The sequence below is a fragment of the Bombus vancouverensis genome, chromosome 13 (genome assembly GCF_051014615.1).
Source record: "Bombus vancouverensis nearcticus chromosome 13, iyBomVanc1_principal, whole genome shotgun sequence".
NCBI classification, from domain to species: Eukaryota; Metazoa; Arthropoda; class Insecta; order Hymenoptera; family Apidae; genus Bombus; species Bombus vancouverensis.
The window spans coordinates 9,224,657-9,238,160 of NC_134923.1; the positions used below are offsets into that span (position 1 = coordinate 9,224,657).

Sequence of the window (13,504 nt, forward strand, 5' to 3'; positions counted from 1 at the left end):
TTTCCAGCATATGTTGACAGATGTCTCTAATTTATTAGGACCATTTCCAATATGGTGCTCGTAACCACGTGGATACATAACCTATTCTAATTGTTTACTGGTAGAAAAGCAATATTTGTTCATAATACTGTTATTGAAATAAAATTATTAATGAAAAATGACGACTGACGAAAAAGTAACCACAGCAGAAGAAATATTGAGTGACAAATTGTCTGATATTGCAGACACAAATAATATAATTATTACCAATAATACGAAAAAAGTAAAAGCTAAGAAAGAAAAATCATTCGAGCAACAAATTCCAAAAGGTAAACCAAAGTCTGGTAGGATATGGAAGGAACAAAAGAAGAGGTTCGTAGAATAAAGAAGAAAAATATATCTGATTTTGTTGAGGTTAACCTTAAAGGCTATGTTTGTTTTATAAACAGGTTTTCATCTATCGTGAAAACACGAGGCATACGATTGTCCTTTGACAAGAAACAAAAATTGAGGGATGATTTAAAACACGTTAAAGAAATGTCAAGAGCGATAAAGGCAGAAAAACAAGCAGAAAAGGAGGCAAAGAAAGAAAGAAGGAGGGCTAATCTAAAACGCACAAAGGAAAATGAGAAGAAGGGTGAAGTTGTACAAGTTGTAAGTGTCATTGTTAATAATTACAATTGTTCCAGTATAAAATTAAATTAGTAATTTAAAAAAATGTAAAATTACGATTAAATATAACGTTTATTTATAGATTACAAATACTGCAAAATTAAAGAAGATTAAGAAAAAACATCTAAGAATGATACAAAAAAGAGATACGCTCAATCTGTAGAAAAAAAGGATTTGTTGAAACTAATGTTTGTGATGTATATAAAATCTAAGACTATGTCATTAATGGTAAAAGTTAGAATATCATGTGATATATCAACAAAATATGCATTTCGTTTACAAATACAGTTTTTAAATTGAATATATGTATATACTTTTTAAATGTTATCACAATTTGTAACACGTACGTAATCTTATTAAATATCATCATATTTCTTAATTTATCCAGTTTCGTTAACTGTTTGTAATTCCTAATTGTTTTTCTTCTCTTGCCTTTTGTTTTGATACAAAGTCTTTAAGATTCTCTCTCAAGTTGTATCCATTTTGGTTGACCCACTGAAAATAAATCATTAATGAAACTATTAAAGCAATTAAAGCAATGCTAAGTTAAAATGCTAAAAAATTTACCATTGTTTTGACCCATTTTGGGAGATTTTCCTTATTTTCATGCATCAGAAACCTAAAGAATAAACGAATTAATCATACTTCTAACAAAAACTTTTCATTTATATTCTGCTAAATTATCAACAACCTTTCATCGACTAGCAATACAGCTCCCCAATCGTTAATATGTCTCAAGCAACGACCTAAAGCTTGATTCAATGCCCTAAAAGCTTGTATACTGTACCACTCTGAACCCTTCAACAATCCTTTCTTAACGTTCGTATCATTATAACTCAGTTTCATATCAATCACAGGATCTTTCCTTACTGCATATGGTATTCCAACCTAAACAACAATATTGTAAATTTGTTCTTTTCAATTCTATTAAAACGGTCTAAGTAGTAGAAACTTACAGTAATGACACAACGTGCTTCATTATCCTTGAAATCAATTCCTTCTGCTACTTTTCCTCTGAAGACAGCCAGAAATAAAGCTCCAGTGATTTTTCCTCTTCGTTTACCAGATGTCTGTTCTATCACTTGGCGATATTCATACATGATATCTTTAAGATCACCACCATAGCGTGGTTCTATGAAGATTTGCTTCACACTGGTGATTTTCGTCCAAATGGAATTACTTATCCACCTCTTCATTTGTGTGTGCATCACGTTATAAGATGAGAAGAAGCAAAGGATTCCATGTGGCACTGACTCACAAACATCTAACAATACTGCACCTAGTTCATCCTGGAAAAAATCATATATCAGCTATCTCAAACAGAACAGGACAATACTTTGAAATAATAAAAATCTCCAATTTAGTAACGCAACGACTAAAAAAGTGATTTTATTATAAGTGCTAAATTATTATATAAAGGGAAATTAGAAATTTTATCAAAAGTTAAATAAAATTGTAAAGAAAGCGACATAATACTTGAAAGGTCGAATTTTAGTATGCAATAGTGAATACGTTAAACTATTCTCAAGAGAAAATGTGTAATTTTGTTATTACAATTATAAAGAAGGAAGTATATATGCATAACATACTTGAAAAGCCCAGCTGTTCACAGATTGATAATTCGCCCTTAGTTTAACTTCATTCGGTCCTTGAGGTACGCAGATTGCGTAAACTTGTTCCTTGGGTATCACGTGGCCGGTGTTGAGCACGTGTGCAAATGACGTTCCCAATTCGCTTTGGAACGACGTAGTCGGACTCAGGGTACCGGACGCGAGGATTATAGAGCGCGCTTGTCGAGCAAGCGGTGCAAATGTCACACCCGGATTCATGCACAGTAGTTTCAAGGTTCGTGCACGCTGTGTACACACTTTCGATGACAACCATGTATTCTCCATAGCCTGCGATTTTGGGAAGAAATCAGAAATTCTGTGATTTCCTTTTAAATACAATCTTTTTTAGGGGAACAGAGATTTTAAATTCTATTAAATCAATTGGATCTGAAATATTTTAAAATAAGAGAATATAAAGAATTTGTAGATTTTAAAAAAGTAAATTTATCATCTTTTGATTCCTAAATCCTAAATATAATATCATTGGCGGTTGCACAATTTCTTAAAATAATCGTCTTAGAGAATTCTTCTGTTTCAAATTATTTTTTTCACCCATAACTTGGAAAAATAATTTATATGTGCCTTGTAACTTTATTTCATTTTCTTCAATTAGACGCAATTGTAAAAAACGGATTTTCAATTTTACACTTACGTATTTGAAATCCTTTACTGTGGTTTCTGTTACACAGGCCCTAAAGTCGTTCATGTATTCGCTAGAAGTGATCATCCGTATAGTGAACATTAGTTGTTCAATTAATTTCTTAGTAGTGGGTGAAATGACCGGCTGTAACACTCTCTGCAATGTTCTCCTCTCCTCTTTCGCTCTATTCGAATCTGCAATTGCTGCGTTGCACGCACCCAGGAACATGGTATACATGGCTTCGTTTAAACCGTTCATGTTAAATAATTCCAACAGCTCTGCACCGGTCCAGTACGGACTTGAAAGATTGTCGCTGTTATAGCCCTGTTAACAGAATTTACTATATCGCAATTTTATAGGAAGATCTTTAGAAAATATTTAACTGTTCGAAACAATAGTTTTACAAATTGAGTTAAAATGAATGTGGTAAAAGAATTAATAGATTAGATTTCTCTAGTATTAAATAGTTTGAAATTAGATTAACTAAAAATGAACTAAATACTAAATAATTGTGGAATTTCAATTAGATTAATTAGATACCATAATAAAATACATAACAAGGTATAATATCTTCAATTAAAAACTGGATTGAAGTGCTATAGATATACCATACGTATTTTGATATTATAATCAAGCGGTCGTGTAATTTTATTGTATAAATAATTTCTTGAGTAATTAACAAAAGGCTTACGACTTTATCGACGACCGTGATTTTCAGAAAATGCACCAGCTTGAGGGAATACGTTTGAAGAGTTTCATAAATCTCGGAATCTGCAGCTCTTTGTTTCATAAGAGATTCACATTCAGTCGCAACGGCTGTAAGATGATCCTCGCGAAAACTAACGCTTGCAACTTCTCTGCAGATGTCTTCTATATTATGAGCTTCGTCCAGGATAATCACATGGCCGGTCACATCGAGTTGCATCTGAATCAATTATAAGATATTCTATGAAACTTCAGTAGAATATTTTCTACGTATTATTTTAATAAATAGACTCACACTTTCACGAATATCGGGATCGACGATGTAGTTATAAGGGCAGAAAATAATGTCCGCGTGTTCCGCTAAACTTCTGGCGGCAAAATATGGACACAGTCCTTCGTTTTTCCCGATGGCTACCAAGTCTTCGATGTCCCATATATCGTCCAAACCTCGACTTTTCACCCCGCGAAACGTTGCAATGGTCTTTTTGTTGGATTCGTTGTAAAACGGACAGCCTTTGTGCTACAAGAATTTTTTGCATTTTTAATTACATTGGAAAATTCGCCTTCGAAGTAGGGGACAAAATGTAGAAGTTCGTCTGGAGGACATTTTTACGCAAAGCAATTGTTTGGAAAGATTATCGAAGAAATTTTGGAAACTTTGGAATTTAGGAAGTTGAAATTTTTCCACGAAGATTTCCTTGTCTTGAAACATTGGAACAGTTCTTCGAAAATTAGAACTTGAGATTTGTTCACGAAGATTCTTTTTACAAAATTAGAATAGAGTCAAAGCGTTGGAGGCAGTTTCGAAAAATTCCACGGACAATCAGAAAGTCGATTAGTTCTCGGGATCTGAGTGAAAACAAACATTTTGAGTGTCCAACAGGTCGTTGCAGAGCTCAGTTTTATTTTTCGTAGTCTCTTGGATGCAAGTGTGCTCTCTACTGCTCAAAATAGTCATTCTAAGAAAAAGAAGAAAAAGAAAGAGCAATTAAATTAGAAATTTCCTTCCAATGTAAGCTACTGAAAAACTTCTTCTTACTTTTTGTGCTTGTACGAAGTTTTCCTTAATTCCCTTACAACCTGTTCGATTTGCTTGTGCGTTCGCGTACCGTAGAATATTTTTGATATCTTTATCTTCTTTCTAAAACGATAATATACATTTATACTAACAAAAACGAACTGAACAATTTGGTTACGAAGTTGGAGTAATTCTCACGATTTTTCATACGAGTCCTCGAAATCTTCCTCCTCGTCATAGTCTTCGCAATAGTCCGTACATTTCGTACTCGAGCTTTCAGGAAGATCTTCTCCATTGTTTTCGTGCGACGTCGTTGATTTGCAGTCCCCTGAAACAAATTCCGCTTGATAAAAATATTTAAATCTGTCCTTTACCGTCGTTGAGTTCAAGAAATTATACTTGAGATTCTTTTACGAGAGAAAAGGTATGTCAATAATTCTTTTCTTCGGTAAGTATCTTCCTTCTGCAACCACCCTTTTTACAATTTATCCGCTATCAACCGAAGAACTCGTGTTATTAACTCAAAACCTTCCAGCTCTTTCTTCCACCTCTTGCGCCCAAAAATACGATAATACAAAAAAATACAAATTATATATAAATTTTCTTTCTATTTCTAGAAGCTTTGTTTCATTTCGTTTATTAAAGAATTGATTCCTTATTAAAACTACTATAAAAAATTTAAAAAGAATCTGTCAGATCTATATCCTCCTTAATCTAATGTTCTTCCAATCCCTGCGTCTTCTTATACACTTTGAATTTGTTTATTTATATACGATAAAAATACAAAGATAAGCAAAGGTGCGAAGTATAATAAAATACAATAAAACACTATATAACAACAAATATCATTCCATTGGAAAAGCTTGTGAATTTGAAATTTATATGCGCTACATCTCAATCTTCTTCAACCCTTTCTCTCATATCTTTCCTTATATGTTAACATTTTTGTGGAAAGAAATTCTACGCAAAGATTATTAAAGAAATTACGAATTTTTCCCTGAAGATTTCTCGAAAACTTGGAATATTTCTTCCCGATCGTTCATAGTAATATATTCCAAGATCCTGTGCACAATAAAAAAAGCCGAATGCGAAATAAGCAAAAATCCGCCGATTCGTTCGTGCATCGTAAAAAGTAGAAAAAGCAACTGCAATAAAAAATATCACATTCTCAAGAAATTTCCTAATCTCGTACAATAAAAAGTAGCTCTCAAATCTATATCCGCTATATCTCAGCCCTTTTCAACCCCTTCCCTTATACATTCCAAGTCCCGCGCCATTTATACACAATGAGGAAGCCGAATAAGAAATAAGCAAAAATCCGCCGATTCATTTTCAGATCACAAAGAACAAAAAAAAAAAAAAAAGAAACGGAGAGTAGAAAGAAGAAGAAGAAGAAGAAAAAAAGAAAATAAAAACGAGGCCAAGGGGCGAAACGTCGGAAAAGGGACAGGAATCTTTCATCGAATTCGCATGATCCCCGGGCGCATCCTCGATGCGAGCGATTTCTAAGGGGCGCGCTCGACTAACTGAAAAGGATTACGCTTATTTAGGAAGTTCCTCGCCGTTGAAAAGGATCTCTTCTCCGCAATACAGACAGGGAGAGAGAAAGAGAGAGAGAGAGAGAGAGAAAGAGAGAGATCATCTCTCCTCTCGTTTTCGCTCGTTCTGTTCTATTAATGCCTGTGAAAACGAGACGAGGAGACGAGCGAGAGGAATGTCAAAACAGCGGGATCGGTGGCAGGTGAAAGGGCAGGGAATCCATTGAGCGGGATCAATAGGGGTGGTTTAATCCACCCTCTCGCTGGATGTCGACAAAAGGGACCAAGCTACTCGAAGGAAACGCACAGATGGGGCCGAAGAAGATGGAGAAGGGGCGGTTTTAATCCTTTCGCGTGCCTCGGTTTGCTTCGAGTCAGAAAAATAGAAATGATGGTGAAATGACAGTGAAAAGCCAATGAAATAGATGTTTATTCGTAAGCGGATTTCGACGAACGCGTACGAAGATCACTGGCAGAGGTCCTTCACGGGGTATTCGAAGATTTTCGAGAGGTAAATCCATTTCTCGATGCAGATGGGGTAGTTTGATGAATGATATTTGACATGATGTTTGACGAGCAGGAATGCGAGGTGAAGCCACTTCGTGATTGAGGACGCGGTACTGTGATGGATGATATTTGACGTTGATAAGATTCGAGCAGCAGGTGGATGAACTTCTACCGATGTAGATGTTATTTTTGTGTTCGTTTACATCGTCTTTATACAGGCACGTTTTGTAACATCGATGAGATTTTATTTTTATATCGATATTTTGTGTGCATAATATATTTTAGATTGTCTTTAGACTGTATTTTAAGATTGTATTTGTGGGTGGTTGAACCAATGTCGATAGGATACGAAGATCCCGTTTTGGAGGTGGTATTATTATGAATATTAATCGACATTATTTTAATGATTCTTCGTGAGTTTCTACATAGACGTATTGTAACATTGTGTGATAAGATTATTTATTAATTTAGGACGATCATAAAGTATCTGATTTTATTTTATCGCTTCTCACGAAAATTTTTCTTGGAAATTTAAAATGACAAATATTTAGAATGAAATGTAAAAAGTGTGTCGTTTCCACATTAAATACATAAAAGTTAAAAAATACACATTTTAATTACGAAACTATCATCTTCTAACGAATTCCACGTCGAGCCATTTCCTCGAAGCGATGTCTCCATCAATATTCGATATTCAATATCCGTATATGAAGGAGAAAATCTTAAGTTTCAACGTGATATACAAAACGACCTATGAAGACGAAAATATTTGTTGAACAAAAAGGAGATTTAAAAAATTAATACAATGAAATCAAATTATAATACGTACACCGTAGTGTAAATAATTAATAACTCATATACGTATGTTATAACACCTACTTTTACAATCCTTTAAAATACAATTCCATTTTCATAAATGATTCACTCCAAACGCAAAGAAATGAAAAGTTAAATACCAATATGAATAAATAATCCTACTTTAGAGAACCACTTACATACAAATACAAATATTTATTTCATAGAAAAAAATCTACAGGACAAACACAAAATTCCAATTATTCCCATAGTAAAGTAATCTATAAAACAAATTTGTCAATAATTTCCTCGAACTTTATTCAAACGTTAGTACATTTATAACTAACATCCTATAGCTATGAACAAATAGCTAACAATAAGAACAAGAAAAGGATATTCAAAATCTATTTTTTTAAGCGGAAATTTACACGTTCATGGTTTTGGCATAAACGGGACGATACCATGTACAGTGTAAATAATTAATAATTTCTCAGTTTATGCCTCCGTAAGCAATTCCAGCCGATATCGACTATCCTATCGAAAATTCCGGCTTAACGAACAACCATTTTCGAACGAATTCGAGGTGGAAGCGTGTCCTCGACGTCTCCATCGATCCCTTTTGGCTGGCACGAACGCAACAACCCGCAAGTGTCCGGACGTCGAGGGCGTAATTCGATGGCGACGTTAAAGGGGGCGTCTCTCAGGGGTGCGATAACTTTCGGCGTCGACTGTATCGCTGGATGATACCCCTCGGGGTTTTCTCCCCTCGGGTGTTGGGGTGTGTTTCGTTGCCAGGCAACGACACCCTCAAAGTCCCCGCTCTGATTGGCCCCGTCCCGCTTCTTCCTGTCTTAGCCTCTCTCTTCTCACCCCCTTCGACAATCAGCCAGCCGCGACCGTGCCTCCTATCGACGATCAAAACCACCCTTCCCCTCTTCGTCCCTCGTTTCGCCCATCGAGCTGTTCCTCAGCGACGAAAATGAAAAGTCGAACACCTTTTCTGCGCTCGATTGAACCGAATTCGATTTATTTGATATCAACCTCCACGATTTTGCTAATACGCGATTAACCCTCCATTCATGAGTCACCTCTTTATTTTTCTGTACAAAATCGTCGAAGCGATTTACATCTCGTATAGATTTATTATCGAGAGAACTTTAATGGAATAGAAAAATTAAAGTGAATAGAAAAAAGCAACAAAGGAAATATCTTTGTTCGTTAACTTACGACTTACAAACAGTGTGATCTGCTAGAATTAATAGAATAGAACGCGATTTCGAATCTCTCGACTTCTGTGATTTCTTCGATCGTTTCGGATGCAGTGGATCGAATTCAATTTATTCGATGTATCTACTTGTACGAGTTTCGAATATGATATGGATATTTGATTAATTTTCTTCACTTGTGATTTCTTTGATCATCGCTTTCGACGAGTAAACTATAACGCGGTTGGATTTTATAAAATTTTTCATTAAGATTTTGTATCTCTTTTCCTTTTGGTTTGATACAAATGTACAGTTTCGATATAAATTATCAGTCATGTTTGAAGCATCGATTTCGTGCAGGATTCCGTGTTGAGGGAGAATAATCTCAACTTGCCCCAAGGACCTACTTTAAGAACCTTCTCGTCGAGATGTTCCATTTTTCGTTTGTTTTAAAGTATCATCACAAAGTTTCTGTTACATTCTCTGTAAAGTAGAACGCGAACGTTAACCTACTCCAACAAACGATCCATAGATCCACAAATAGCAATAGTTTCACGACACTATCTTATCAAACGATGTATGCAAAATGCATGCAAATTAGTTTACAAAAAACGTCAGAATTGTATCTATAAAAATATGAATTTTTCTCAAACATTTGCAGTTATAAAACAAGTTTATAAAATAAAATAAAAGTAGATCACAAAAGTAACAGAAAGCATTCGACTTCTGATTAGGCACAGCACAAGTATTAATACTTATGGGTGGCAGTATGATTGCTAGAATCGTAAATTTCTAAGTGAAATAAATAAATTTAACAATTACACTTTACTACCTTGTACTATTAAATTATTTTAACTAAATAAATTTAGCTGCTTACGTGTAGCCAGTGTAACCGCTAAAAGTTTACATTTTCGGTATAAATAAAAAATACTGATCGCTAAAAGCTCCAATAAATTATTCTAACGAGATAGATTGAACTACAGTTGATGCAACTCATTGCGTAAATGAATTGAAACAATTTTGCTGATGGTGAACGAAATTACAATATGAGATAATAAAAACTGTGCGGTATTCGAATATCAAAGTTACTCGCTGTACTTAATTATACGATGTACAAATTCAAATTGGAATTAACCTCGTCGAAAAGCGATACGCGAGAAAAGTGTTGCATTCGAAGATCATCAGTTTGGCGCGCGAAAATGTCAACGAGACCGCTCGAATCCGGCAATTAATTTGATTCTCGGTCCACACGAGTTAATTCGTATCACCGTGGCGATATTTTGAAATTTATTATACGGCGCGTAAACCGAGCTTCCTCCGGCAAGCAATTATACCAATTAACCATCGGCTCTCATTTCCATTCGTCGATTCGTTAAAGTATCGCGCTACTCTTTCATTCGATCCATCCCCTCTTCTTCCCTGAATTAAAATTATCAAACAAAACATTGACCATAAAAACGGTATGATTGTGTTAAAAATGAAAATCGAACGCAGAAATATGCGCTCGTATTTTCCATTGATCGAGGAGGATTTAATTGATATTTAATCGCGGAGAACGACCTTTGTTTGGAACGAAATCGAGGTCAAGATGCGTTCGATGATATCGCGCGTTATTGAGAGACCCCCAAATGAATCGTCCACTGTGCCGCTTCTTATCTTTGCGAATAATTCTGGCCGAGAAGGAAGAAGCAGAAAAAATGGAAAAGAAGAAAATCCAAGAGGAACAATACGGTGTCGTGTCCCGTTGCGTATTTCATTCCCATTCATCGTGGCCAGTATGAATGAACTCGTTTCACGTCGATCACTCGCTCCGTATCTCGCGCATACTCGTTCACGTATATCGCGAATAAATAAACAGTTGATTCCGCGAGCATAAAGCGGTCGATTCTTCGATTCTAGCCTGTGGATCGTTCGTACGATTTGCTGCGGAGGATAATTAATATCTGTTATCGTAAGCATAATCGCTACTTGGAGAGAATATTGGAATATACAGGGTGTGGTCGAATAACATGCACAAATGGGTACGAGATGATTCTTCCATGGAAAAATAAGAACGAAATATGGAATAAAATTTGTTCATTTAAAGTTTAGTTTTCGACAAAGTCGAGCTTGAAAATTTATCAAGTATACTTGAACATGAACGTGTGTGTAGAGTGATGAAAAGAATGATACGCGAGGAATATACGCGAATACTTCTACGTCAATTTTTCTCTCATTTAAAGAAACGAAAAATATGTTCTAATTTCGTAACATTTTGAAAAGATGTCGAACGTAAAATTGAAACGAGAACACGCATGCCAATGACATGTTCTTCCAGTTTGTTCGAACAAGAGATAATTTTTAAAATATCATAGGTCAAGGAACGTAGCGGGATTAAGCAACAATGGGTAAATAACCATTTTTCAAAATTCGTGCGAAACTAGTTTGCTCCTGAGTTACTAGCAAACTCCCTTCGAAACTATCTCTCTTGAAAAAGATCTGAATTTTTACTTCTTAGAAACGAAACGTTTTCTTAATCGTTATCCATCAAAATATCCGTATTTTTTCCTATTTTTGTCTCAATTATCGCAGCACGTCGTCGATTAATCGACACAGAAAGGGATAAATATCAACATATTTTTGTGCAAAACGAAAGAAAAACGAGGAATACGAGGGGATAAATTAAAATATGATTGGCATCGTAATATCGTAAACGAATTTATCGAAAGTTGGAGCAGCCTCACCCTGGCCTTCCTTTTGTCCGAAGTTGTCCAGAGAATTAGAGATTATTAGCAGGGGGATTTCGGTCTCTATCGATATGGCTTTTGTCTCGGCTCGCCATAAAGTTTCGCGAGGCACCGCAATCCAACCAATTAGCAACGATTTGCTAAATCAAGCCGCAGCCACGAATTAATTGGTCCTCGACTTTCTTCCACTACCCCAACCCCCAGCCATTCCGCCCTTTCTCGTTTTCTTCCTCGTCTGTCGTCGACAACAAATACTCTAAGTCCTCTTCGATGAGAGAAACCACCGCTCCTCTCCAAGGTTCACCTCGTATTTTTCTTGCTCGTTTTTCCCCGCCTGGCTGGAATATCGCGTTAAGAACACCGGAAGAAGCCGCGATCCGGGATCCCAATTATCGGTTCTGTCGAGGCGATCTCTTCTTTTTTAAGCAAGAATCCTTTTTATTCTTTCCTTCGGGACCGAATAGGGGAGACAGTGTTTCATCGATATTTTAGAGTAGGATAGAACGACAAAAAAAAAAGAACACTCAAAAATAGATATTTTGAGATCGAGATACTTGGTAGATGACGTCTGACTTACTATTTGACCGAAATAGATTGTTGCTCAGAATTATAGCATTCATTTATTCTCTATCTATAGTGCAGTTAATTAAGTATTGTACGACTCTTCCCTACATGTATTCTTTATAATATGAGACGTATGTGGATCAGTGAATTGGATTCTTTTTTAGAAACGAAGTTAACACAGTCACGAACTAGGATAACGAATTGTTTCTTATCTTCGATTTTTCGAAACGCAATACCTGGAAACGATTCTTTCCTTCTCCTTTCTTTGTTCTTGTCGGCAGGCGATAAACGAAAAAGAGAAAAAAAAAAAAAAAGAAAGAAAGAGGAATCGATCGTGGCCATTGTACCGCTAGGGATGGATTAGAAATTCTGCGATGCCGTGGCCGTTGACAAAGGAATTACGGGAATTTAAACGATTCGCCGTAGTTTACGGGTGCATCGTGTCCATATGTCGCGCACATCGGCGCCGGCATTGTGTCGCCGGATCGTTTTGCAATTCGCTCGCGCAGCGGGTGCATCGCGAAAACGCGGCAATTTCAATGCGAACGTTTCTGCGATGCTGCGCCCGAATGGGGTCGACGCCAGCTCGTTGATTAATTCGCGAGATTTTTCTCTTTTTTTCTTTCTTCTTTCGCTTAATTATTCGCCTGTGATTCGAATGCAGTTAGAACAAATTAGAATTCCGAATGAATGCAAGTATATAGAATCAATATTCAACGTTGTGCGACGCTTTGAATTTATTGTATGTATTTTACATACGTAATTTTATTTAAGTTTTTATTTGTTATATACTACTAAATATTATAATAATTAATAGAGATTGATATTTTCACTGATATCTATTCTTACTGCCTGTCCATTTATTTTTCTACCTAACTATATATGAAGAGCAAGGGAAAAACGACGAATGTCGTCATTTTCGTCATTTTCACAGTTTTATAACTGTGACACATTTCGTTTATGAGAATTGCAAAACTATCAAATTATAACGATTATGATGCTTCGAAATTTCTGCATAAGACAGCATTAAAGATTTGGTGTAGGTACTGGTTAAAAACATGAAATGTTCACTCTGTACTCGAACAAAACACGGATAAAAATATTTTATAAATCATATTAGAGTTCGTTTTATCAATCATTCCTTTCTTATGACGACTAATTGTAAGTATGTAAATTTCATTTTATGAACAGTGCAGTCGAATTCACTGAATCTTATTCCTCTTCTGATGGACTACAATATTCAAAATTAATTTTCCAAATAAAACCATTTTGTGACATTTCCTGTTATTCTCCTTTTCCTTCAACAATACGTATCTAAATGGAAAATAATTTCGAAACTATTCCTAGATTATCAATACGGAATAAAAGAACGTTTTCTTTCAGATCCTCTTATTATCCCTCGTTCTCTTCTGTTCATATAGAATTTTACTAAACTACTCTATCTTTTATTTTTTCTTTCGCAAATTTTCCCTTTGTTTCTTGGAAACAATTATAGTACGATATAGATAGATGGAGAACCTTAAAACAACCCCTGAATTATCAATA

At 35.5% G+C, this 13,504-nt stretch overlaps 2 protein-coding genes across 8 annotated transcripts in view; one reads left to right on the top strand and one right to left on the bottom strand.

Annotated features, from left to right (window-relative positions):
- Positions 1-49: 49 nt before the first annotated feature.
- LOC117161670 (coiled-coil domain-containing protein 86) lies at positions 50-952 on the top strand. Its single transcript, XM_033343378.2, has 3 exons — positions 50-351; positions 429-633; positions 734-952. Exons 1-3 carry the CDS (start codon positions 158-160, stop codon positions 812-814), a joined length of 480 nt encoding a protein of 159 aa, XP_033199269.1. The 5' UTR covers positions 50-157; the 3' UTR covers positions 815-952.
- A 54-nt stretch (positions 953-1,006) lies between these two features.
- LOC117161664 (Fanconi anemia group J protein homolog) overlaps positions 1,007-13,504 on the bottom strand; it is a 164,756-nt gene continuing 152,258 nt past the window's right edge. For all 7 annotated transcript variants that reach the window (XM_076623651.1, XM_076623653.1, XM_076623648.1 and 4 more), the window contains 11 exons: positions 4,823-4,952; positions 4,646-4,747; positions 4,472-4,565; positions 3,902-4,126; positions 3,593-3,826; positions 2,914-3,225; positions 2,241-2,549; positions 1,608-1,940; positions 1,343-1,539; positions 1,219-1,270; positions 1,007-1,146 (listed from right to left, as the gene is read on the bottom strand). In XM_076623651.1, the coding sequence (XP_076479766.1) occupies positions 1,045-1,146; positions 1,219-1,270; positions 1,343-1,539; positions 1,608-1,940; positions 2,241-2,549; positions 2,914-3,225; positions 3,593-3,826; positions 3,902-4,126; positions 4,472-4,565; positions 4,646-4,747; positions 4,823-4,952 (2,090 nt within the window). In that variant the 3' untranslated portion in view covers positions 1,007-1,044. The remainder of the gene's footprint in view (positions 1,147-1,218; positions 1,271-1,342; positions 1,540-1,607; positions 1,941-2,240; positions 2,550-2,913; positions 3,226-3,592; positions 3,827-3,901; positions 4,127-4,471; positions 4,566-4,645; positions 4,748-4,822; positions 4,953-13,504) is intronic.